Raw genomic sequence first — 24,201 nt, forward strand, 5'->3', positions numbered from 1 at the left:
ATACAACTATCAGCGGGTGATTAGTGATTGATATTCATGCTAAAAATGCAATTGGTACAATTTTTGTCTGTCTGTCTGTATAGATGTTATAGAAACAAAAACTACTCGACAAATTTTAACGAAACTTGGTTCAATTATTCTTCACACTCCTGGGCAGGTTATAGTATACTTTTCATCATGCTATGATCAATGAGAGCAGAGCATTGAAGGGAAATGTTGGGAAAACGGGAGAAGTTACTCCATTTTTACAGCTATATTACTGTAAGGGCTGGATGAAAGTGGTCTTAGGGCGGACGAAGTCGCGGGCGTCATCACACTATCACACTAATATAAAGGCGAAAGTTTGTGTGTGTGTGTGTGTATGATTGTTCATCCTTTGTGCTGCGGCTACTAAAGCGATTTGGTTGAAATTTGGATCTGCTCTTTTGCTGAACCTTTATGCTATTGCCCATTACTGTCTGTGTCATACATTACCTTTATATAATGATGGAACAAATAGATGGTTCATCTGATACACCTGAACTAGCCTGTCAACTTGAAGTTTCTTTTTTCATTCTTTACAAGTTTGCCCTGGACTACTATCTCACCTGATGGTAAGTGATGATGCAATCTAAAACGGAAGCGGGCTAACTTGTTAGGAGGAGGGTGAAATCCACTCCTGGTTTGATTTCTACATGACCTTGTACCGGAACCACCACCAGCCAGACCTGAACTAATTAAGAAAACCTCAATTATTTTAAGTCCACCGCGGATACCACTGCGCCACGGAGCCCGTCAAAAGCTAGGTTTAAAATGGAAACCGAAAGTAAAAATATTATACTTCAGTTATTTTATTATAAAAAAAACATAAAATAATAAATTATAATACGATAATCAACCATACAAGCACACTACATCATTCAAAACTTATGATACAAGAGAATAAATTAAAATCTTAACTTAAAGATAAATTAGGCTCCATTTACTTGATTGTATTTAACAGTTAGATTTCACAACACTTAAAGCTTAACTGCAACACAAGTAATTATCTTTTCAATACAAATGAACTCCTAATCTATGTATTCTTAAAACTAAAAAATGTACAAAACATATAAGATATTGGTAACTTCAATTTGTCTATAAGGTATATTCTTTGTCTTTATGCAATTTAAAAGTAAATATACGTTTATTCGAATCCGAATTCGTTTCGTATCCACGGATAACTCTTCGGGCAGTCCATGCAAGTGATCATGTATTTATCGTGTTCCAACACTTTGGAGGGTAGTTTACAAGTATTAGGTTTGCTACAAGCGATTTCTGATTCTGCAAATTGTCGTTTGTTGCACTGCCAGGGTTGGAACTTCTTGAGTTGTAAAACTGGTGTCGGTCGCCGTATCCAGTCGATGACTTCGCGGTATGTTACGAAATATACATCCGGCAGCTTTAGTATCTCCTCAGTGAATTTCTGTAATGGGATTGTATGATATTTATATAAGACTCTCACATAGCTATTGGTAATTTACCTAAAAAGACGTTTATTAAACAGTGGAAGTTAATAGCGTCTTTACCATAAGGGCATGAGGCCCTTGTGGTCCCATAAGGCTCTCAATCTCATGGAGGTTCCAAAAACCCGTTACTACTCCGTGCATCGATGTTCCGGTGGTGAAGCCTCATGGCGGTAGTACCGTCACGGACGAAGTTGGTTGTGTGAATGTTCATCTACTTTTTTTTTTTAATTTTGAAAACATACTCCTAAACTTTCAGAATTTTTAACAATCGAATTTAGTTTTTTATAAAAAGAAAAACCAAATTGAAGTGAAAGGAAAATATTTTTACAAAACAAATAAAACATTTTTTATAAAAATAGTATCATAGTACATTGGTAATTTAATCCAATAAGTTTACGAAAAATCAGATCTCTAAAATCATAACCAAAGCAGCTATTCAGCATTGAAAATATTCTCCCTCTGATTCTAGATAGAAACATTTTAAAAATCCAAAAAAAGAGAATAATTTGGCCACGCTAGGGTTTTTATCAAAACCTTTCCAGTTAGTTTTAGTATCTACCATTTGCGTTTTATCCATTAAATCCGGGACATCCTGTTAATTATGTAATTTTCGATTGATGATAATTGTGATTTTGTAAAAAAAACAACAGTTATAGCTTTGCAACTTTGTTCGTAACACTCCCGATGGTCCGCGCGGGGCTGGGGGCGTGTAGCGATGAAGGATGCACCTCGCTTCCCCGCACACACGATTTCACACCCGCGCAGTCTTTCCTCCCGTCGCCCGCATATCATGGGAGTGTCATCAACGAACTTGCCAGACTATAACTGTTGGTCTACTCTCTAATTTTCCAAATACTACTCACCTTAAAGGCATTGAGATAATCATTGTTCTTCAGCCAGGTAGAATTGAGGTGTATCCCAAACGGTGCTCTGTTCTTCAAATAATGTCGCTTGAAATTGTTTATGAGTACGTTATAGACATCGTCTCCGCTGAGAGTGGAGGGGCAATACTCTAGCGTGGCGCACGTGTGCCCACCGTCTATCAGAGGATTTATCACCATTTCCCACACCCCAGCGTAGCTTCTTGTTGGGCAGTATTGATTGTTACCTGAAAGAGAAACACACATGATAATTTATTATTTAATACTCTTTATTTGTAGGTATACCACAAAATAACATAAAATTGAAAATTTTGAAAACCCCCGAATGCTATGAAATTATTAATTACGCTCATGATCAAGCCGTCAATATTCTCTTTCAGTGCGCTTACATTTGAAACCCCACTCGAGTATATTTATAGACATTCAATTGTTCTACCACTTTCAACCCCCACAACTTTTAAACGGCTCGGCCGATTTTCATCAAATATTTTATAAGATATCTCGCCCGTAAGTCTCCTTTGATAAAAAAAAACTAAATTGAAATCGCTTCATCCGTTCGGGAGCTATGGTGCCACAAATAGACTTACAGATAGACAGACAGACACAACACCCCTCTTTTTGCGTCGGGGGTTAAAAACAAGCAAAACAGAAACATAAGAAGAAGTAGAATACTAAAGTCTTTAGAATCCAAAAGGCCTTATCGTTTAGGTTGCCTGGAAGAGATCGCAGGCAACCTTAAGCTTAGGAACTTATATTAGGAGAACGGTAGTAATTTATAAATCGTACCTACACGCTACATTTTCTTCTATTTTAAAATAGCTTCTGAACTTTAATTTGCTGCAACTTTTCAGGCATACAGTTTGAAGATTTATCTTAAAATTTACAAAACATAACCACAGAAAACATATGTACAAGACATAACTCTTAACATAGATTTACGATTCGATGACTCTTAAGTACACGCTGTTGTGTGATAGATATTTAGGAAAACCGTTTTTTTGTAAAAAGTTTAGTGCAATATTTCAATCGTACATTGAAATTTAAAAAAAAAATTGGTTGTCTGTAAAGTCGGTTTACTGACTATAGTTGAACGTGACAAAGTCATAAGAAAATACTGATGGAATGGTTGCATTTTTCAAAATAAAATGTTCGTTTTTCTAAAATACTATTTAATAATCTTCATAGGCCAGAATAAACTTTATTACTTGTAAAAAAGTTGGCAAAACTAGAGCGAGATAACGACGCATGACGCTTTTTTCGAATGTGCAGCCGGCTCCATCGAATTATAAGACGTTGTCACGTCAAAATATTTTTAAAATTTCAGCGACAAATGTGTCTATTTACTTTATATGAAAATATCAAACTGCCTAAAAAGACCCACTATACACTCATTATGTACTGTGTAATGTCGATATTGCGTTGTGTTCGTGGAATCTTGCCTAACAAAAAACGTACTTATCATTTTACAGAACTGTTAAGTGTTCACACGGCCCATTTGTTATCTACTAGAGAACGTTCATCTTGATTACCTACTAATATAATTATGTGTATTGGTACGTTTGTACTATACTAATAGCATTAACAACTGAGTCTTAGGGCCATAAATCATTTCTCTATATCTATTGCAAGCCTTTTAGTTTGTGCCGGTTTTTGTGAAACGATTTGGATGAAATTTCTAGTGCGTCACCAGCCAAACATACAGCTTGTAGACCAGAATCTCAAATGTTACCACCGAGATTCTGGCTTTCGGATCTATACCCGTAGGAGGATGCGGGGTTAAGTAAACAAAAAAACACTTTTACAGTAATCACCGGTATTTGGCTTCTATATTTTTAGATGAACCTTTTTTTTACAATATAAAAGTAATGCTAAACCCTTGAGAAACCCTAAAAGGACAAAATATTAATGGGTTAAATTACATAAAAAAAACCAGGTTTCCTAAATGTTAAGTTACTTTGTACATACTTTGTAAATAAACAGTGGTTATCTCAAATATTTGTTTTATTATACCAATCCTTGGGGATTAGATGGTGTCGATATAGCGTTTGGATTTTTGTTGACCAAACCACTGCCACGGCTAGGTATTTAAAGTGGGTCCGTCGAACAACGCACTAGAAGTTATGAATTCACATCGCTACCAGCCAAATCCACAAGGATGATTCCATTTAAGTTCGCTTAGCAATTACACACGTTTATACTAAAGGGACAACAAACACGTTGCATTTTAAACACTCACGAAAGAGGTCTAGTTATCTCTAAATCTTATTGTAATCTGAACGGTATATCCGAATCACCACCAACAATTAATGTAACGCATCCTTTTAAAAAAACAATATATAAAAATAGAAGTTTTAGCATGACTCCATTTAACAAAAGAAAGAATAGGTACGACCTGACGTTTATGATGGAAGCTGACACCACGCGGTCGCTGACCTTGCTGTTGCATTCATCCGTCCGTCATTTTGTCTGGCGGCCAGCGAACCTCCAAGATTTACGCCGCTAACAGCATGCTACTCGACGCGTGCAAATGATTAAATGTAATAGTCAACTCAGGTTCCATAAAAATGTTCCAAGAATGACCAAAGGTTTCAGAACCGGCGTTTCAAATGTCTACAACCAATCTACGTTTCTACATAATAACGTGGTTGTATTAAGAAGAAGTGTGATTACATTAGGTCACGTATATAGGTTAGGTTAAGTTCAGAATATATTACATTCCCATCCTGTAACAAAATACGGAGGTTAGCACATGTCACTAAAGTTTGACCTACGCCGGACAAAGAAAAAAACAATTTCAACCGAGTACCTTAAAAGGATATCCCGCCCTAGTTCCCAGTAGGTAGCCATCTTAACATCTCACGGGAAATTTTTATGGTTGACCGGAACTGCAAGAATTTGTCTCTTTAGCACAACAAAATTCGATAATCACGAATGCTAACCAAATATAAATTCGAGTCTTACCAAGTATCTTACATCACTGCCTCTAAGTAAATTTAATGTTTTGGAAAGTCAACTACATGTCTCCAAATTTCAGCCAGCCAAAAGAAAAAACTCGAACGTGCCCGAGTATATAACGAGAAGATAACGGGACTTTCTTCATAAAAAACCTCACCAATAGCAAAGCTATAAAGTTACCGATTCATCTTTCTTACAGAGTACAATCAACAAATTGCACAGATAATATGTGACATTTGTTTTTAAAGTCGGTTTCGGATTCCATACCTTTCGTTACTTGTGGAATACCTCTAACCATATATTAAGTCTATATACAGATTATAAAGCTCCAACTACTTGTCCATATTTATTTGTTGAGCACTTTAATATAAGCGCCATCTAGCAGCGAACCTCGTAATCTCTACGACATTCATCGATGTCGCTGCCTTTCGAAACAAACCTAGAGATTCCAAATTTGACCACCCAAAATTAAAATCCACGACGTTACAATACCCCCCAAAATAGTAGAAGTTTTTTGCTACCAAAAAACTTTCGCTGCCCTCAGCGCTCTAAGAAGCAATCATCTGTAACGACGTTATAAAAAAAAAAAAAAAAAAACACTCTATGCTAACACTGATAATGGAATAAAACACTCATCTAAACTACATAAAGAAAATATAAGTAAAAGAAAAAAAAAAATATATATACCTAAATACCGATGATACCTAAAATTAAACTATAACTAACGTTGATGTAGATACTTGTTCCGGTTTCCCTTTGCTGTAACAAAAATGCCTGGTTCTATTTTACATCTTGAATTTATACTCTCATAAAATAATAGCAAACATAATAACTCTATCTATTTTTGCTCGTCGGCAACTAATAACAATAATTTCCGGCTACCTATTATAATGTTAGGTTCAATCACCTAAATTATTCACTATCTTCTTTAAACTACGCCCACCTAACTCTATAAGAAATTCTAAAACTAAACAACACTACTGGAGAATAACTTATGAAAATATCATAAACGATCTTGTTGCTTCATGCAGCTTGATCTAACACAGCCTATTTCAAACTGTAATACATGTTATCACTATACCATATACCAACATGGGACTGAGTCTCCATGTGAAATGAGTTCATATGACTCCATAATAAATGCCCAGAGTCTGGGAATAATTCCTAGCACAACGATTGCTAACAGATCTCTGGGAACAAAGCGTCTCTGTGTTAAACACAGCACAGTAAATATCTCACGAACTATATTTTGTTCATAGCGTGATAATAATATTTCTCTAATCACCTTTCAGGAATTTCCGACTAACCCAATCCAACTTGATCCATCCATTTCTAATACACACCTACCTCATCATTTATACTGACCTTTCATTCATCACTCTATCAAACTGTAGTAACCTATTTGTATTTATAAGTGTACTTTACCATTCTTCTTGTGTGTTTAAGTACCTAACTTAGTATTTATACACTTTATGGACGAATATATGAGTTAGTCTACCGTTTTAGGTCTTTAATATGCCAAGAGCCTATTTTTGTACCGTCTTTCCTCTCTAGTTCGTATACTAGTGGTGACAATACTTTGACTATTTTACACTTTTCGTATTTAGGAGCAAGCTTTGCCATTTTGAATTTTTGCGCGTCACTTTGTGTATATGTGGTTTTCCATACCCAATCCCCTACTGCGAATCTAGCATTTCTTCGCCTACGGTTATAATATTGTGCGTTCCTAGCGTGTGCCTCTAGAAGTTTCTTGCGAACACTATCATAAATCTCCTCCATGCATCCAAACTTCCCAGCATATTCATCACGTGGCATAGCTACCTTGTACTCACTCTGCGTATCTAAGTAGAAATCTCCGTTTATCACTGGCTCACGGGCGTGTACTAAGAAAAACGGTGAAAACCCAGTCGATTCATTTATCGCGCTATTTATTGCGAACTGGATCTTTCTTAGATTTAGGCCCCACGTTGGGCGCCACTGCAAGCCTTTTAGTTTGTGCCGGTTTTTGTGAAACGATTTGGATGAAATTTCTAGTGCGTCACCAGCCAAACATACAGCTTGTAGACCAGAATCTCAAATGTTACCACCGAGATTCTGGCTTTCGGATCTATACCCGTAGGAGGATGCGGGGTTAAGTAAACAAAAAAACACTTTTACAGTAATCACCGGTATTTGGCTTCTATATTTTTAGATGAACCTTTTTTTTACAATATAAAAGTAATGCTAAACCCTTGAGAAACCCTAAAAGGACAAATAATTTAATCCTTCAATAATTGTGGCTAGTTCATTTAACTTATCATTAATTATTACTAATTCGGTGTTGCTGTCTATATTTGTTTCTAATATGGCAGTCGAGGGGCACTCAATCATGAGGCCTCGCATCTGCCTCCTAAGCTCATCTACAGTACTACCCGGAGTCTCGGATCTGATCGAGACCTCGTATACCAGCTCATCCTTCCTCAAAGAGTGAAACTGTATTTCCTTATGACCTGACATTATTTATTGGTGATGGTACAACTATTTTTTAAAACATTAAATTAATATTGAGTTACTTAAAATAACAATAATAACTAAAAATTCAGTAATTAAATTTCTCTATAAACATAACTAACTATGCCAAATACACCATCACAAAAAAATGATCATGGGTTATTTTATATTAAGCTTATGCTGAAACAAAATCTTATAGTAATAGAAATTGGAACAGAAAACAAAAAAAAATATTGTTAGAGTGGTGTTCGGATGATTCTATTATTCCCTTTTCTCTCCCACGTTGTACAGATCCTTTAGGATTAATAAAAAAAATCCCCAGGCGCCACTGCAAGCCTTTTAAAAAAACAATATATAAAAATAGAAGTTTTAGCATGACTCCATTTAACAAAAGAAAGAATAGGTACGACCTGACGTTTATGATGGAAGCTGACACCACGCGGTCGCTGACCTTGCTGTTGCATTCATCCGTCCGTCATTTTGTCTGGCGGCCAGCGAACCTCCAAGATTTACGCCGCTAACAGCATGCTACTCGACGCGTGCAAATGATTAAATGTAATAGTCAACTCAGGTTCCATAAAAATGTTCCAAGAATGACCAAAGGTTTCAGAACCGGCGTTTCAAATGTCTACAACCAATCTACGTTTCTACATAATAACGTGGTTGTATTAAGAAGAAGTGTGATTACATTAGGTCACGTATATAGGTTAGGTTAAGTTCAGAATATATTACATTCCCATCCTGTAACAAAATACGGAGGTTAGCACATGTCACTAAAGTTTGACCTACGCCGGACAAAGAAAAAAACAATTTCAACCGAGTACCTTAAAAGGATATCCCGCCCTAGTTCCCAGTAGGTAGCCATCTTAACATCTCACGGGAAATTTTTATGGTTGACCGGAACTGCAAGAATTTGTCTCTTTAGCACAACAAAATTCGATAATCACGAATGCTAACCAAATATAAATTCGAGTCTTACCAAGTATCTTACATCACTGCCTCTAAGTAAATTTAATGTTTTGGAAAGTCAACTACATGTCTCCAAATTTCAGCCAGCCAAAAGAAAAAACTCGAACGTGCCCGAGTATATAACGAGAAGATAACGGGACTTTCTTCATAAAAAACCTCACCAATAGCAAAGCTATAAAGTTACCGATTCATCTTTCTTACAGAGTACAATCAACAAATTGCACAGATAATATGTGACATTTGTTTTTAAAGTCGGTTTCGGATTCCATACCTTTCGTTACTTGTGGAATACCTCTAACCATATATTAAGTCTATATACAGATTATAAAGCTCCAACTACTTGTCCATATTTATTTGTCTGAGCACTTTAATATAAGCGCCATCTAGCAGCGAACCTCGTAATCTCTACGACATTCATCGATGTCGCTGCCTTTCGAAACAAACCTAGAGATTCCAAATTTGACCACCCAAAATTAAAATCCACGACGTTACACTATCTCGCTTGCACTTATGGGTCTTATGGAGCCGTCTAGTGAAGGGTGTAACAATGAAAGACATATTATCGATAAGTAAAGTTTATTATCGTATCTTGTTCACAAAATTAAAAAAATTAACAATATTTGATTTAATATAATACATATTTCATATTATATAATTATTAACTAAATAAAATTAATCTTCATCTGAGTCTTCATCATCAGAATCTTCGTCTTCTGCCAAATTTATTATATATTAGTATCCATAGTGCGCAACGAGTAACACATGAATGTATTTATTTAATTGCAGTAAACACATTTATAGCAAAAAAAATACGCAATGCAATTACATTAGAAACCGACCAATCAGAATCGTCCAAATCATTATTGACTCATCATTAGCACGTGCGCAGGTAGCCGTTTATCGATAATTAGGGTGCGCAGGTAGGCGCGCTGCACATTCCTATCTTTTTTGACTTTTATGACCGGACGACTCAGATGATAATGCGCATACTATAAATATTTTTGTTTAAGAGCGAAGAAATAAGAGTATTTTAAAGATCTTTTGAAAATTTCGCCTTTTCCGTATAATTCAGTAAAAAATTAAAATCGAGTCGGTTAAATAGTAGTTTACGGCAAATGCAGTCCCTTGTGATTGGTAGGTAAGATGTCGGCGATTTTTTTTTAATTACTGTCCAATTTGGAACGGGTTATAAGGTTTTGGTTATTTAAATAACTATAATTTTAAAAGGTTTTATTGCAATGTATATTCAGCAAGGTAGTTCGTATTCCATTTAACAAAAAAAATCTATTTGAAGATTTATTTTTAGACAAAAAAAAATTAAAATTTGGCAGTATTTTTTAATTTGCCGCGTTTTTTCAGATCACGCTTTCATTTAACAGAATCTAGGTACTTACTTTACTTCCATCTTCAAACATTAAAAAATAAATAATTAATTATATAAACGAAGTCGTGAGCTGAGATATAACGAACAATTAATGTCAATGTATTACACTTAACAGTTCATAAGAAATAACAGATGCATTACGGAATACCATTATTTACTCGCTGACTTATGCGTATGCAATTACTGGAAAGTTATGTAACAGTGCACATGCGAGAAAACTGCTTATCAATACGGTTTAAGTCATAACTGTTGTTCTTATATATTTTACCACTCACTACTCCATTGGTGCCGTGTATTTTTTTTTTAGTTTAGCCCTTCTGTTTAGGATAAAGAAGCGTTTCGGTTCTTCGTTCCTGATCCGCACTGCGAAATTATGGAATGCCCTTCCAGCTTCCGTTTTCCCTACCACCTACAACATGGGTATATTCAAGTCAAGAGTGAATAGGCATCTTCTAGGCAAGCGCGTTCCACCTTAGGCTGCATCGTCGCTTACTGTCAAGCATGATTGCTGCCAAGCGCTAGCCTATATACCTAATGTAAAAAAAGCTCTTAATCACAGTCTCACCTATTATAGGTAAGTAAGTAAGTTACTCGTAGGTAGTAAGTGATGATGCAACCTCACATGGAAGCGTACTAATTTGTTAGGAGTAGGATGAAAATCCGCACCCCTTTCGGTTTCTACACAACATTGTACCAGAACGTTGAATTGCCTGGCGGCACGTCTTTCACGGTAGGGTTCCCCAATTAAGAAACATCAATAGGCCCAGCCGGGAATTGAACCCGGGACCTCCGTCTTGTAAATCCACCGCGCAAAAATATGCTGTGTATGGCTAGTTCAGTGGCGCTAACATGTGACCAACGAGATAATCTCTTAAAGAGAAATGTACAAAATTCAACTCTCGTAGTCGCTATCGTATTTATTTTATGGAAGCATTTTTGTTTCTTTTGTGAGATATCTTTTTCCTGGGCCCCCCAAGTAATTTTGATACAGGACAATATTTTTTTTTTTTGTGATGGAAGTTGCACTAGTATAAACCGTGTCGCAACTTCTGTCGCTCTTCCTTCATTATAGATGATTGCAACATTCAAAATTAACAATCTAAAATTAGAGAAAATAAAAAACCTAATGATAAAAAACTAACTTAATAATATGTATGTCGCCGTGGAAGCTTGGCTCACTGAAGGATCTATAACCTCAAACCTAATAATTATCATGTTTACTCTTTAGTTATTTCGAATCGACTTATTATCTAGTAATCTAATCGATAATTTTTTTACGACATGTACGTTACTATAATAAACACTTTGGTAGAGGGCCGCGGCTGAAAGTCATTGAACATTACATTATTATTTTTTTTACCACAAAACCGCTACACTGTGACGTAAGTTTAAGATGTAAGTGACGCAAGCATGAATAACGTAGCATAAACACTGACATAAAAGTTCAATAAAAAACTCATTAAGTATTGTTAAGTGGCTCATTACGGCTTTTAGGGCCAACACTCACCTAACGAGGTAAAGCGCTGTTTGTTACTTTCAAATTAACATTGATGTTGCTGGCATCAAAATGAAATAATCACACCACAGTGTTGTGTTATACCTCCAAAAGGGATAAGTCCCGTCGGAATGCGAAACTAATGACACTTGGTGTGACGTCATGTTATGACGCTGTGACGTCATTTTAAATCCATGATGTAAATCATCCCATCCCCCGATTCATTAAAACGGGGTGACCCGTGCACCCAGTCACTCACATCTCACTCAGGTCACAAACCTTCGTCCCTCTAAGTCGACGTCTCAATCCATGCATCCCTTAGAGAAACGTTCTGTCCCCTACATTCTTCTAGCCCTAGGGCTAAACTCTGGCTTCTTTCAAACAATCTGGTGACGCTACTGCGGTTCCATTGAATTTACAGCAAATCAGCGAATATACAAAAATTGTCACATGTTTTAAGTAGTTACGCAACGGAACCCATCGGCAAAATGCGTTAGAACGACCTATTAGGTGTGACGACCCTAAACGACGTTTTCTATTTTCATACAATCATTCAAATTTTTGATTTCTTACCAGCGCAATTATGAGGCATTTTGTAATCTAATGTGTAAGGCCAGTACGGTGGATCGGAGACGGGCGCCACCACTGTAGCATCATACACGAACCCAAACTCCTGCATCATGAGAAACTGCCTGTTCCAGCCCACCGACAAATACGGTACTCGCATTCCTCTGCAAATAGAAAAATTAAATTTGAAGCTTCTGACTTAATAGGTACCCTACCTAAAATATAAATGAAAAAAATACATACCAAATACAGACTGAAAAAATTCCCTCGAAAGTAAAATTGCGTTATTTGGTTACTTACTTACTAGATTATTTTTTAAATATTTTCTGTACCGTGAACAACATTCTGAGCCGTTGTTCCGAAAATTGAGAGCCGTGACAGACCAGTTAATATGACCTCTGCCTCCCATTCCGAAAAGTCCGGCATGCACCTCCAACTTTTCAGTTATATGCATTTTATAAAATTAAATATCAGGTTTCTCAAACGGTGAAGGAAAAACATCGCGAGGAAACCTGCATACTACCTGAGAATTTTCTTAATTCTCTACGTGTGTGAAGTTTGCCAATTCGCATTGGGCCAGCGTGTTGGACTGTTGACCTAACCCCCTCTCATTCCGAGAGGAGACTCGTGCTCAGCAGTGAGACGAATATGGGTTGATAATGATGATGATGAACTACTTACCACGAGAAGATATCTCATACCTGAAATCTTCCATCCAAACTCGACCGAATCGGTTAATAATGTTCGCTTGGCCTACCATTTCGTCGAACCATTCCTCAATAGTCGCGTTTTTGGACCACCATTCTTCTGGACCACGGTGACTGTTAAAAATTAAAAAAAAATGTTTTTATTAATTTCACTTCTATTCCGTCAATCTAGACATTATCTAGACTATTTGATTTCATAATAAAGAGCTCTAGTCTCAACTCCGAATACAACACCGTTTGCAGAGACTCTCTAAAACTTCTTCTACGATCTGGAAAATGACTTAACAAATAATAGACCTCTCAAGCAGTGGCGTGCACTTCATAGATGCAATAATGCACTACCCTGAGGACTTTTATGAACTTGTATTGGAGAAGGAACTTTTTTGTTTTGTACATTCAATGCCTACCCTAGGCAATAATGCAGCGTTTTCGTCAGCAAAGACGAGGTCACTGATGTGTATTGTTATCTACACGTGGATTTCAAGCTCGGGGCTGATACACACAAATCCCATCCTATTTTTCTTTAATTTCGGTCTTCAAAGCATTAGGTCCTATCTTATACGTAATAGCTATTTTTGGTAGCCCTATTATTTTGACCTTGAGTATAGAAATATTTTTTTGTTGAAGATGTAAAGAATAAACTATATTAACGTATGTAGGTACTCCTCAGCTCTATAATATTAATTTCATCCATTCACAATTCATATCTTAAGTGATTAGGCATTTTCTTTTCATTGGCCGTAATTGTCGTTAAGCGAAAGTCTAGATATGGGATGCAAATAGCTGCATAATAATGATGGAACCTGACATTAACATTGATTGCAATATCCTAAGCAATAAAAAAGGGTATAGACGGATGCAATTTTTATGACGTTTCAGAATGTCGTGCGTTCGTCTGCTCAATACAAAATTTTAGGTATCACCGGTTACGTAGCGGCGCGGTGGCAGGGCAAAACCCCGCGCGATAAATACAAAGATAAAAGATATAAGTTCATACGTGATTGAGTGGACAGCAATCTCGTGACCGTCGTTCCACAGTTTCTGCACGTGCCGGTAATTGGTGTACGGGTGAGAGACGAAGAATGTCGCTTTAATAGGACATCCGTTGGGGTTCGTGCGCTCCGCCGTGAACAACTGTCGCGTGTAAATGTCCCAGTTTTCATGGTTTACTGCACCGTCGAATGTTAGGGTGATCATTTGAGGTGTCTGAAAAATTATGAATTCGTAGCTATGTAGATTGTAGATATTGGTCTTTTGAAAATTATAGATAGTTTTAAGTTGAGATTGCATAGTCTAATTACCACAAGCTGCTATAATAAGTATACGTGGATAGTAGGTAGGACAAATAAGTCTCACCACCGGTATCGGCGAGTTTAAGTGCCTTAAGCCTTCCAAAATATGCTGAGGATGGCCACTGAGGGGATTTAGTGGTATGTCCCACATAACCCGTCTTGTCCCCAAGTGAGTCAAGTATCTCAAAAAGAGATTCAGATAAAAATGAAATATCTGTTATTGTACCATATACAAATACTGACTCGATCATCTAAGGATATTTTTTTACAATTTTTTTTGTAGATACATGTATAGCAAAAATATTCATAATGTTTTATCATCATCATAATCAGCCGATGGACCTCAGCATCCAGCGTCTCCCTTTAACTGGTTACTGGTTAATGTCACGGTCCAGTTAGCGGGAGGTCTACCAATACTGCGCTTTTCGTTGCGGGCTCGGCATTCTAGCACCTTAGGACCTCAACGTTCTTAGGCTATTCGAACTATATGTGCCCTTCCCTCGCGACTCGCTGAGATATATCGGTGATCGTATCTGATTTGTACACGTAGGTACAGAAACTCGCTCTATCACCCGTTGAGTGATTCTGAGCCCTCTTATGAAGCCCATAGTAAGCGACCAAGTCGCGGATCCTAGATCGGTAACACGCACTGTTCCTAGATTTAAAAGAACAAAGAAGTTAAAGGATTTCCAATACATGAAGAAGTTTTACCTGGCTTGGTACAAGGTTGTTAGGCGTTTCAGTGCCATTAGTTGTGCAGAAACAATCTGGTAGGAGACATAGACCGGGATCGCACGGTGCTGCCGAGTTTGGGTCGGATTTGACATCACACCAACCCTGATAAGTTACATATCATATACCTACTGTAGCATCATAATAAATTAGGTTAATTTCATTTAATTTATAAAATAATAATGATAATACAGGTAGGATTTTTAGTAGGTGCACAAATTATAATAACAGATCGAAACCGAGCCACACCATCTACCCTAATATTATAAAGGTGAAAGTTCCTACACCACTACACCAATTTTGATGAATTTCGTCGCAGAGATGGACTATATTATCGCAAAAATAAAACTTTAAAGGTGTTAAATAGAAAGTTGGTATGGGGAACATTTTTTTTAGTTGAAACTATTAGATTAGGTAGTAACTTTGCTATATCTACCAAATTATTATATCTGCTAAACGGAGTCGTAAGCAATAGACAGTTTTAAATTATAACTCGAGTAAATTCTACTGTTGAAATATCTTCCTGTTTCCTACTTACCTAAAGCAAATTGGAATTAATGTGTTCAAATTACTGTAACCAAATAACAATTTGCTTGGAAATATGAAAATTTCGCAGTCAGTGAAAGTAAAATACGAAGTCATTCGTCGATTTATTATAAGTGAGGCTTGGTTAAGTTGCAAGATACGATGACGTTAATGTGATGCGGTAACTGCTGCATTCATATGTTAAAAATTTCATGTTTATGTAAGTAAGTAGGTACTCGTACGTACTTTGACTTTAACGGTAAAATCTAGAGCATCAATTTCCTGATTTTAAAAACCATATTATAATCACGAAAGAGACCGTCTACTGTTAACTTTGCTATTTTGTTGAATTTTGGTACCTTGGTAATAATTGTGACCTTGGAAAAGTACCTACATAGGCTTTGTAGAGAAAATTACGCGTTAAGGATGGAAGAACACTCTCGCGGGAATCCGCTAGTATACCTACCTGTGTAAAAGCAGTTGGATAAAAGTAGTTGCTTATTTGCGGTTTTAAGTTTTCTCTACCAAAGTGATAAGAATAGTCTTCAATAAGAATTATAAAAAGTCACAAAAGAGATAGAGAGAGAGACTTTTACTGAACTTTAAAGCAAGTTTTTATATACGCATCATTAAGGCAAGCGGTCTGCCAGACCTCATCATTGCTTTCACGTTAATGTTGTGTGATTGCTTTCCATCAGGAGTGTTGCAACCTGCGAAGCGCAAGCCTATCTAGACTTACTCGTACGCCCTAAGATTTCACCCGCGTAGTTCTCGTTCCCTTGTTAATACGGGAATAGTATATAACTTATGTTATTCGGTGCGAAGACCTTTCTATCGGTAAAAGGAATTTCTAAATCGCTTATGTAGATCACTAGATCCATCCCATAGAACCCTTTACAACCGTATAATATTAGTAGGTACTTAATAGGATACCTAATGTTAATGGACAAAAAGGATTTCAGAATGGTATCCTAGGGATGGTAAGAGGAATAAAGGAAGACAGATGAAACGTTGGGAGGATGACTTTAAAAAGGTCGCCGGTCCGGAATGGATGAGAATGGCGAGTGACAGAGAAAAGTGGAGATCTTTAGGGGAGGCCTATGTCAAAGGACAAGCTGCTAATGAATAAGAATTATGTATATACTTAAAAATGTAAATGTAACTAACCAGCAGTAATAAAGGCTTATTTTATTTTATTTTTATTTAATAAGATATAACTGCATAAAAATGACCACCTCTATTTGTATATTTTTACTTTAATGGTAAAATTTACCTCATCGGAGCCATCGTCGCAATCCATGGAGCCGTCGCAGAAGTATTCCGCTGGCACGCAGACATCATCAGCACACCCGAGGTGGGTCTCATTGGCGCAGTGAGCGCTCTCCAGCTGCGGTTTTGGTATCACTGTCTCTGAAACCAAAATTGATCTGAAAGACCATTTTGGGCACAGCTTCCCCCCTAGCCAAGTGGCACGGCAGATGTATGGGCTGACATTTGCTATCGACAGGTCACGTGATCAAGATCTCTCATTCACATACATTTTTCTAGCTTCGAAGCGTTAAAGATCGTAGAAAGAGAATCGACGTGCCACTTGGTTAGGGGGGCTTGTTACAGATAATTATTGAGGAAACATCCTTGTTTTATAATTTATCAAGATCACAAAATAATTAGAATTCACATGTTTTTTTTTAAATGTGTAATTTTTCTTGAAATTGTGCTTTTTATAATGTAGGAACTTGCCCTTTTCTTGATTATGCAACTGTCAATCAAACTAACATTATTATTTAATAAATGACACTCATTTGAAAATTGTAGCGGTTCATTTAACAAATCTGGTCAAAAATAGTTTTTCTACCTACTGTTGTATTGCTGACTCAGTTGCCAGTCAAATTACATGCATGGGAAACTCATGTACCTAAACGGGTACAGAGCAGTGCATAGTAGGACGCCAAATGTGCGTTTAGGTAGGTATTTAATCAAATCTGTGTTGCTTTCCTAACGAGATTTATCTATCATCTAGGTATATATCATATCATTAGTAGAATAGGACGCATCTTTAAATAACTACAGATTAGATATAGTAGTTTAACTGGTTGGCATTTGAAAACTTGAATAACGAACATTAGTCCAAGAGTAAGACTCGTATCTTGCTATAACCTTTTGGAATTCAGTCCAACCTATTACTGACCTCACGGGTTGACCTCTTGATATATAAAGTGTAGCTTGGGAAATACAGATATTGTTTCATCATTATCCTATTTTAAGGGACCACTATAGAGTCAGGCCTCTCCTTATTGAAGAGGGGACATGGAGCTTAGACCCATCACGCTGCTTCAATTCAACATTAACACTCTAAGTGTTAATGTTAAATTCATTAATGACTACATCTACTAACAGATGTTAAAGATAATGGCACGAGCGACGGCTTAACGTGCTCTCCGAGGCACAGGGTTGTAGGTAACACTAGCAACTTCGAGCTGAGAATTTTATATGAAAATTTCTTAGAAGAAATACTCAGTATCTCATAGCCCGTCCCAGGACTGGACACACAGGACCTCATGATCCAGTTTACCAGTAGGCCTTACAAGCGTCTCACGACATGTGTCATGAAAACAAATCGACCAATTGCGGCCGATCCGTAAATATCGTTCCAACGCAACGAAAGAAAGGGCGATATTGGTTGATTTGTCTTTACGAGATGATGTCTTTGGTCGCATGTTAGTCCTACAGATATCTTTACCTGTCGTTACTTCACAGTTGTGCACGTTTTGCGGCATGTCACACAGTTGCCGATTGACGTCAAACAACAGTCCCTTGGTGCATTGGAAGTCGAACACTTCGCCGTCCAAACAGAGGTAGTACCGCGAGCATTCGTCGCTCGTCCAGATTACGTCGTCGGCTCGGTCGGGATTTCTAGAAAATTAAAAAGTATCAGCTATAGCCTATAGGGAACATTACCTACATATTAATCACCGAGTAATCCATATAATAATATACTTGGAGTAATCATCTTTGTCCGGCACTCAAAATAGGAGGAGGAGGATTCTCAATTCTACGGAATCTTATGTTTATATTTTTGTAGTATGTTCTCCGATTACTGTAAGACGCCTTGGCGATTTAGATATTTCTTTTTTTTATGACTTGGCTTGGCGTAAGGCAATTTGAATTTGGTGGGCGAATTAAACATGTAAACCCAATAAGAAGTAGGTCAAACATTCGTTGATAGGTACGGTTACGAAGTCTGAATTAAAAATCGGCGAAATTATCGACCCTATCGAAAAAATCCATGGCTCCCGCGAGGTTTTCGGAAAACTGGATTTCACGCGGTTGTTGTCAAGGCGTCCTCTATTTATGTATATTTAATTTTATCTCCGATCATGTGGCTTAATTTGCGTATGGTTCATTACGAAAGTTTCTAAATCCTATTAAATAATAATAATTTCTAGTTTATGAATTATGATGAACAGCTTATCGCAGTAGATCGTTGTTTACAATGCTGAAACAGGTATTTGATTTCCGGCAGTAAAACTTGGTTATCACAAATATGATCTTGACATACGCATCAGATAATTTTATATAGGCTTGTTTGTGTTTCTATAAATAAAATATAAGCCTTTATTACTATCCATCAACTATCACATTCATGTGAAATAATTATCATTATATATATACTCTGCATTTTTAATTGCCAATAAGTTTTTACGAGTATTTATCTTGAAATCTTAGGTTTCTGACATAAATTGCATCATATTTCAGCGGGTCCTAACGGTTTTTTTTTTCATTTTTTACAAGTTAGACCTTGACTACAATCTCACCTGATGGCAAGTGATGATGCAATCTAAGATGGAAGTGGGCTAACTTGTTAGGAGAGGTTGTAAATCCACACCGCTTTCGGTTTCTACACGTCATCGTATCTGGACGCTAAATCGCTTGGCGCTACGTCTTTGCCGGCAGGGAGGTAACCACGGCTGAAACCTCTCACCAGCCAGACCTGGACCAATTCAGAAAACCTCAATGGGTCCAACCAGGGATCAAACCCAGGACCTCCGTCTTGTAAAACCACAGCACATACCACTGCGGGACGGAGGCCGTCAAAACGGTAACGGCCCATTTGTTTTTTATGCATCAGCATCATACCTAAGGGTAATAAATACAAAAGTTTGCCCTGACAAGAATTTTAATAAAATTATGTCACTCTAGCAGTAAAATATTCATTCATTTATTTTAATTTTATTACTTTAAAACATCTACCTAAAATGCTAATAAGCTAGTAGAGCAAAAATGTGCGAAATTTTGAGCGTGCCGCGAGGGCTGTGCATTCGTGTAGTTTTTACGATTTTATAGAAGCATGAGTAATGAGTAGTGAAAATGCTTCGCCTCGGTTTTTTTTTAATTTTCTGCTAGCGGATGTCCGCGATTTCGTCCGCGTGTAAAAGTGGCATATCTATAATAATTATGTCTTCTGTAATAAATCCCATCTATATTAAATATCTTCTGAAAGAAAGAAAAGATCTTTATTTTTAAGTAATGCCACATATCACATTAAATCTAAATTATAACATATTATGGCTTAACTTCCATATTCTATAGCCCAATTTATCTCTACCTATATCAACCCAAAGCGGCTTAGCTATTTGGCCGTGAAAAGGTAGGAGACAGACGAACGTACTTTCGCATCTTAATACATCAACACATATAAACAAAAATTTAATTGTCTGTCTGTGATTACAAAACAACTGTGTTTCCTCAAGTGTAATTATTTACATGATACTAAAACACGACCAAACGTTTTAAAAAATAGAAAGAAAGATGGAAAATATATTTATTAAAATGTAAAAAAATACCCTAATGACATGTCTTTCTCATTGTCCGGGCTATTCTTTGAAAAAGTTGTAAGGAATTTGACGGGACTTACACTGCGAGACAGAGAAGGATATCGAGCAACGTATAGGCTACTTTCTATCCAGCAAAAATCCATTTCCGCGGGATTTCACGTGGACGAAGTCGCGGGCGTCCGCTAGTTTATAATATTAGGATGCTATTCCATTTATCATTATGTAACAGATGGCCCATCTGCATGTTCGATCAACTTTGACTATAAAAAAGAAATCTTGAAATTGTACTAAATTCGAAAGAAACTGTCAACCCTGATTATGTCCGTTTCAATAACAGCGAAAGTGGATTTCTCAAGACGCAGCAGGAAGTGATAATAATGTGAAATAAACAGCACGGTAGCCGTTGTCAAGGTTGCGGCGAAAGTGCCGGGTCAATGTCCTCACAGCTGAATGGGGGAAATTATGGCCCCCACCCATTTGTTATACTCGTGCGTTAATTATTTGCGTGACTGCGTTTAGCGGAACTCATTATTATCAACGTTGACAATAAAACTATTGTTGTTATTTAATTGTAATAACTTATGCACTTATGGAGTAGTTTGTTAGAGCATAGTGCTTGCTAACCAAAATAAGCCTTTGCGTAAGTAGGTACGTAGTAAATAATTGATTTATTTTGTTACTATCCGCGAAAAACTGACTATAGTCCCTATTTATAATGAACTTCCGCCAAAGTGACGCCTGCTTTTATCCAATACGTAGGTACGTCCACAAGCTTGTACCTATACGAAATAATATTTACTTTAGTAGCATGTAGTAACTACTTATTTTAATTACCTACACTTTCTACAGGTGTGAAGTATGTTTTTACATCATCATCATCATCATTATCATCATCATCATCATCATCATCATCATCATCATCATCATCATCATCATCATCATCATCATCATCATCATCATCATCATCATCATTATCATAATCACATTAACTAATGGACGGCAACTGTAGGATATGGGCGTCTTGGACGGACTTGAAGTCTTGGCGGACTTCCAAATAGCGCGATTCTGGACCGGTAGCCCAGTTACTCGCCAATTCTTTTCCTACAAACGCTTACGCTTCGAAAATTAACTTCGTAAGGTGTTTAAGCTCATTCTCATGTGTGTTTTATCAGCTATCATTTCCTTCAGACCGGAACCTATAAGTAATGCGCCAATGCTGCTTGGATGTCATAGTCAAAATTTATTTATTTAAACTAGGCTTAGTTGATAAGCACTTTTGAAACGTCAGGTTTAATATTATTAAATAATGGTGATAATTAAATTCAAGATACATAAATAAGAGTGGCGTTAGTAGGTACCGAACCTCGGACAAGCAAGCCACATACAGCTTTACAACTACTATACTATAATTGATTTACCGTATGCTATAATTGATTTACCGTACCCGTTTTTACTTGTTATGTATGCATAACTTTTTGCGATATATTCGTAGAAATCAACTCGCACGCTCTTTACTTGTCGCGTATTAGATAACTGTTGTCACCTACAAGTTGCGAGCTGTTACAATTTGTCTCTATTTTTCTAGCCTGTTAACCAACTTTCCCAAGTCAAGTCTAAGGAATTTCACTAGCTAGGATTATAATAATTTAACTTTCATTCAAAATAAGTGGACGCTAAGGATATTGTGAGCAGCGTAGATAAGTATTCTGGTAAGTTTTCGTTTTCCATTTCAAAGAAACAAAACGACTTATTTAATTCGTACAGAAAAGTATTATAAAGTATATCAAGATCAGTTATTCTTTGATTAATGATGAACAAAGTTTTAGGGTATATTTAAATACGTCACAAGCGGATATCCGCGTGAATTGAGATTTTCACAAATCCCGTAGAAACAATGGATTTTTTCAAGATTCTACAAATAAACATATTATATATAGTCGAACATGGAAAAAATATGTAAATATAGTGAAAATTATAGTCACTGACCTGTAAAACCGTCCATTTTCATAGCACTTTATTTCGCTCGAACTTCGTTTGACAACATGTTTGCCATGTGTTCCTAAAATAATAAAATAAAAACACATTTACACAACACTCTTCTAAAAATTTCACGTATATTATATCAAAGTACAAAACTTTTCACTTCTAATAACGATTTCTTTTACAAATTTATTAAAATACGAATATTTAAAAATTTTACGGATATGTGATATGAATATTTAATTTATAGCTTTAAGATTTTTCTTCTATACATATAACATATAATATGAGTCTACCTAATATAACTAACGTAAACACGACTTGAAGACGTGAAAGGCGAGCCATGTTACAAGCTCAGACTCCACTCGAATACTGAATCGTTGTCGTAAAAAACTTAGCTTTCTTTAACTATCATAACTAAAGGAAACGGTAAAAGTTACAGAATAAATAAGTAACGCGTTAGCCGATAAGTTGTTTACAAAATATCTATAACTTTTATTAAACAAATCCCTACAATTAGGTCGCACTTTGCGCGCGTTGATGTCTTTTATTAGTTCTATCGTCTAATAAGTACGAGCGGTGTGTGTGAAATAATACAGTATAAGTTATGTCGAGCACAAAGATATATATTATATATATATTATAATTTTAAATATAAAATAGTAAAAACTTCATTTTGATTTCGGTAATTTCCGAAATGACTGATAGATACAGTTTTCATAGGTACGAGTAGCTTACCAAGTTTGTTGTAGCATGTATTTTATTTCATAGAAATCGGTTTTGGAAAACTTTAATCCAAATGCGTTAGAATAGTGCAATATTGGGGATGATGACTAGGTTTGAATATATTGATTTTTATGATACATTCGTGTAAATAAGGTCAAAGTTAACTAATTTATACATAAAAAGCAAAGATTGTCTGGATATTTGCAAAATAAATAGGATTATAAAATTTCAAAATCTATTAAAAATCTTTTACTGTAATTAGATGAAAATTCATACAGCTTCCTTACATTAAACGTGACATTTTTCAATAAATGTAAAATTAAAATATGTTTATAGTTCATTTATGGAAAAATGTCACGTTAGTTTAACGCACAAATAACTAAGATATTAGTAATTTTGTTTTAACTCCCATAAAAATCTAACGATCATTATGACCTACGATGTCAATAAATCGTACCATTTTGTATGGGGCGTGCCCGTGAACCCCAGACCTTCGTAATTTTATAAAAGGTGGAAGTTCTCACGCACCTACCATAAGTAAGTACGGTAGTAAATTATGAAGTTTGAACCGTGGTGGTTTTGGAAGGTGGCAGGTTATAAGAATCCAGACCCTCAACCGTCTAATAATGTGTAATTTTTTCATGTTTTCTTCGGCATAATGAGAAATTCGCGGGCTCTTAGTCTAAAATATAGTAACCTGCTAGTTTATAAATATAAAGACAAACTATATTCAGTAGTAGATATCGGATACGAATACATATTAATTACCTAAATTATGGTTTCGTAGATTGCATGTTTCATGATCATCAACCTAATTTGATGGCACGCTACAGTTCCAGTTTCCCTTTTTATAGAGGTGGGATTTGGAACTTAGACCCACTAAGAATATTGCTGTAATGTGGGTTAGTCGGTTATTTGATTATTTTATTCTTTACAAGTTAGTCTTTGACTACAATCTCACATGATGGTAAGTGAAGATGCAATCTAAGATGAAAGCGGGCAAAGTTAGAAGGATGAAAATCCACACTCCTTTCAGTTTCTACACGCCATCGTACCCATTTATATAATGTATACACACAGACACTGGAATACACCCATGCTCATTACACGAATATTTTCCGGTTGCGGGAATCGAACCCACGGCCGTGGGTAGAGAGCAGAGTTAGTACCCACAGC

The 24,201-nt window shown here is 36.3% G+C and overlaps 1 protein-coding gene across 1 annotated transcript; it reads right to left on the reverse strand.

Annotated features, from left to right (window-relative positions):
• Positions 1 to 806: 806 nt before the first annotated feature.
• On the reverse strand, positions 807 to 22,752 carry LOC112045319 (chitin deacetylase 1). Its single transcript, XM_052887527.1, has 10 exons — positions 22,596 to 22,752; positions 22,306 to 22,378; positions 18,225 to 18,397; positions 16,758 to 16,894; positions 14,939 to 15,064; positions 13,933 to 14,141; positions 12,930 to 13,049; positions 12,235 to 12,392; positions 2,351 to 2,595; positions 807 to 1,444 (listed from the first exon to the last, which is right to left on the reverse strand). The coding sequence occupies exons 1-10, from the start codon at positions 22,642 to 22,644 to the stop codon at positions 1,166 to 1,168; spliced, it is 1,569 nt and encodes a 522-aa protein (XP_052743487.1). The 5' UTR covers positions 22,645 to 22,752; the 3' UTR covers positions 807 to 1,165.
• Between the last annotated feature and the right edge of the window lie 1,449 nt (positions 22,753 to 24,201).

Source organism: Bicyclus anynana, chromosome 19, assembly GCF_947172395.1.
Source record: "Bicyclus anynana chromosome 19, ilBicAnyn1.1, whole genome shotgun sequence".
NCBI classification, from domain to species: Eukaryota; Metazoa; Arthropoda; class Insecta; order Lepidoptera; family Nymphalidae; genus Bicyclus; species Bicyclus anynana.

Bases quoted from the DNA above. Each gene is read 5' to 3' on its own strand.
- LOC112045319 (XM_052887527.1), bottom strand. From the start codon at position 22,644: ATGGCTCGCCTTTCACGTCTTCAAGTCGTGTTTACGTTAGTTATATTA. The intron at 18,398-22,305 runs GTCAGTGACTAT...TTAATTTTCTAG, and splicing joins GAAAATGGACGGTTTTACAG to AAATCCCGACCGAGCCGACG. The intron at 14,142-14,938 runs GTAAAACTTCTT...ATAATTTTTCAG, and splicing joins ACAACCTTGTACCAAGCCAG to ACACCTCAAATGATCACCCT.